General features: G+C 40.5%; 1 protein-coding gene across 1 annotated transcript; it reads right to left on the reverse strand.

Moving 5' to 3' along the window:
* Positions 1-41: 41 nt before the first annotated feature.
* Positions 42-1,085, reverse strand: LOC110444082 (MAM and LDL-receptor class A domain-containing protein 1-like; the record flags this gene model as incomplete). The annotated part of the gene is made up of 3 exons (XM_021488502.1): positions 42-199; positions 505-654; positions 825-1,085. Coding segments are annotated over 3 exons (569 nt in total), but the record flags the coding sequence as incomplete, so codon positions are not given.
* Between the last annotated feature and the right edge of the window lie 665 nt (positions 1,086-1,750).

The raw sequence follows: 1,750 nt of genomic DNA on the forward strand, positions 1-1,750 counted from the left end.
ATGAAAAAAGTCGATAAAACGTCAGAATAATTCGGACTAACCTTTTTGTAGATTTGAAGGCTGCCTGAATTTCTGTCGTCCAGCTTGTACCAAGCTGTGAAGCACTGGTCCTGGTTGGCTGGTACCGTCATCGACTCGATCCGTGAAGTCTGATCAACTAAGGTCGGGGACGATCCTAAATACAGATACTTACCTGTGGCTGAAAAACCCATAATATATCGCAGTCAACAACATAGAAATTACTAATAGATGTTATATGTCCCAGGAAATACGCTTATGAATTCAAAGATATCGACACATGACACAAAGATACACCGACATTGGTTTTGTTCTTCATAATTTTGAAAACGTATTCAGGGAGACTTCTAAGATGGCAATTATCATAACATTTTGTTTGACGACTGCAAAGACATTTCTGTTTGATAGGTAAGTAACAAGGATGAAACGAGTCGAGACTCTTGACAAAACATGTTGTTTCCAGGAACGCTACATAATGAATTGTACCTGTTACGAGCGTGTGGTCAACACTCGGACCTGTTGCGGAGGTTCCGGCTGATCCATAGTTTATCGTCATGTTAATCTTGTTGTCACGTGACTGGGTCCAATGGCAAATAGTCTGACTCTCAAAACTGCATTCCAGCACTTGCAGTGAATCTATGAATAAAGCACTGAACACTGAATCTAAGATTAAATCCTTGTTCAGTTCATAAACAATATCACTCAGTGACCGTAAAACCTTCCTTAGTCACCTGTTATAAGAAGGATACAATTCGCAACAAATAACCTGCATCCAAATACGTGCACGTGGTATCACCTATTCTCACCTGTTGTAGTGACGTCAACACTCTTCGATGCATTGCCATGGCTGTTTGAAGCCACACACATATATTGGCCGATATCGGATGGCTCAAGATTTGATATCGTAAGTATGTTCCCTGAAGTACCATTAACTTTACATCCGGGGTCGTTGATCTTGTACCACGTGACAGCGGAAGGTGGACTTCCGTCTGATAGACAAGTGAGACTAAGACTGCCTCCAATAGTTCCGGGTATGGATTCCTGTGACGTAGATATGTACGGTGCCTCTGAAACAAAATCCACAGTAACTTTACGTGAAGATTGTACACACGCAGTGAAACCTCACTACTACGCGAGTAGCCTCTGTTCATCGAATAGTTTGCTTGGTCTCGACCGGGTTCTTACATTATATTTTGGAAGTTTGGACGTCATATAATAAGATAATTACCAGAAGAGGATTAAGTTCCTGTGCCGTCACTCTGTTGTAACTTAATTATCCTATTAGGAAAAGGGTAATGGATATTTTAACGGTAGTGTAAATCTATACTTCGGTACGTCGATATCGAGCAGATTCATAGCGGAATATCGACAGTCTGTAATATATTTTAAATTTTATTTTTCATTGTTAATTTTGCATGGATTCAACATCTTCTTCATTTAAAAATATGTTCCTGCATTTTCCTATTTCTCAAAATTTACGTAACCGATAACAGTATTGCGTTTTGGTTATATATGATTAGACGTGCCAACAGCCAAGTTCATTGCTGGATGTGCCTCCATTTGTGTAATGCATGCGTGTATATTATGTGCTAGAGGCAGGGTATGTTGGTGCGATAGCGCAGATCTGATGCCGACTTTATACTGCTATCTCACTGAAATACCATGCCAAAAGCACCCCGCACAACAGTCCGCCCGGTCACATTATACTGACAACGGTTGAACCAGTTGTTGT

Source organism: Mizuhopecten yessoensis, unplaced genomic scaffold (assembly GCF_002113885.1).
Source record: "Mizuhopecten yessoensis strain PY_sf001 unplaced genomic scaffold, ASM211388v2 hete_36005296, whole genome shotgun sequence".
In the NCBI taxonomy this organism is placed as follows: domain Eukaryota; kingdom Metazoa; phylum Mollusca; class Bivalvia; order Pectinida; family Pectinidae; genus Mizuhopecten; species Mizuhopecten yessoensis.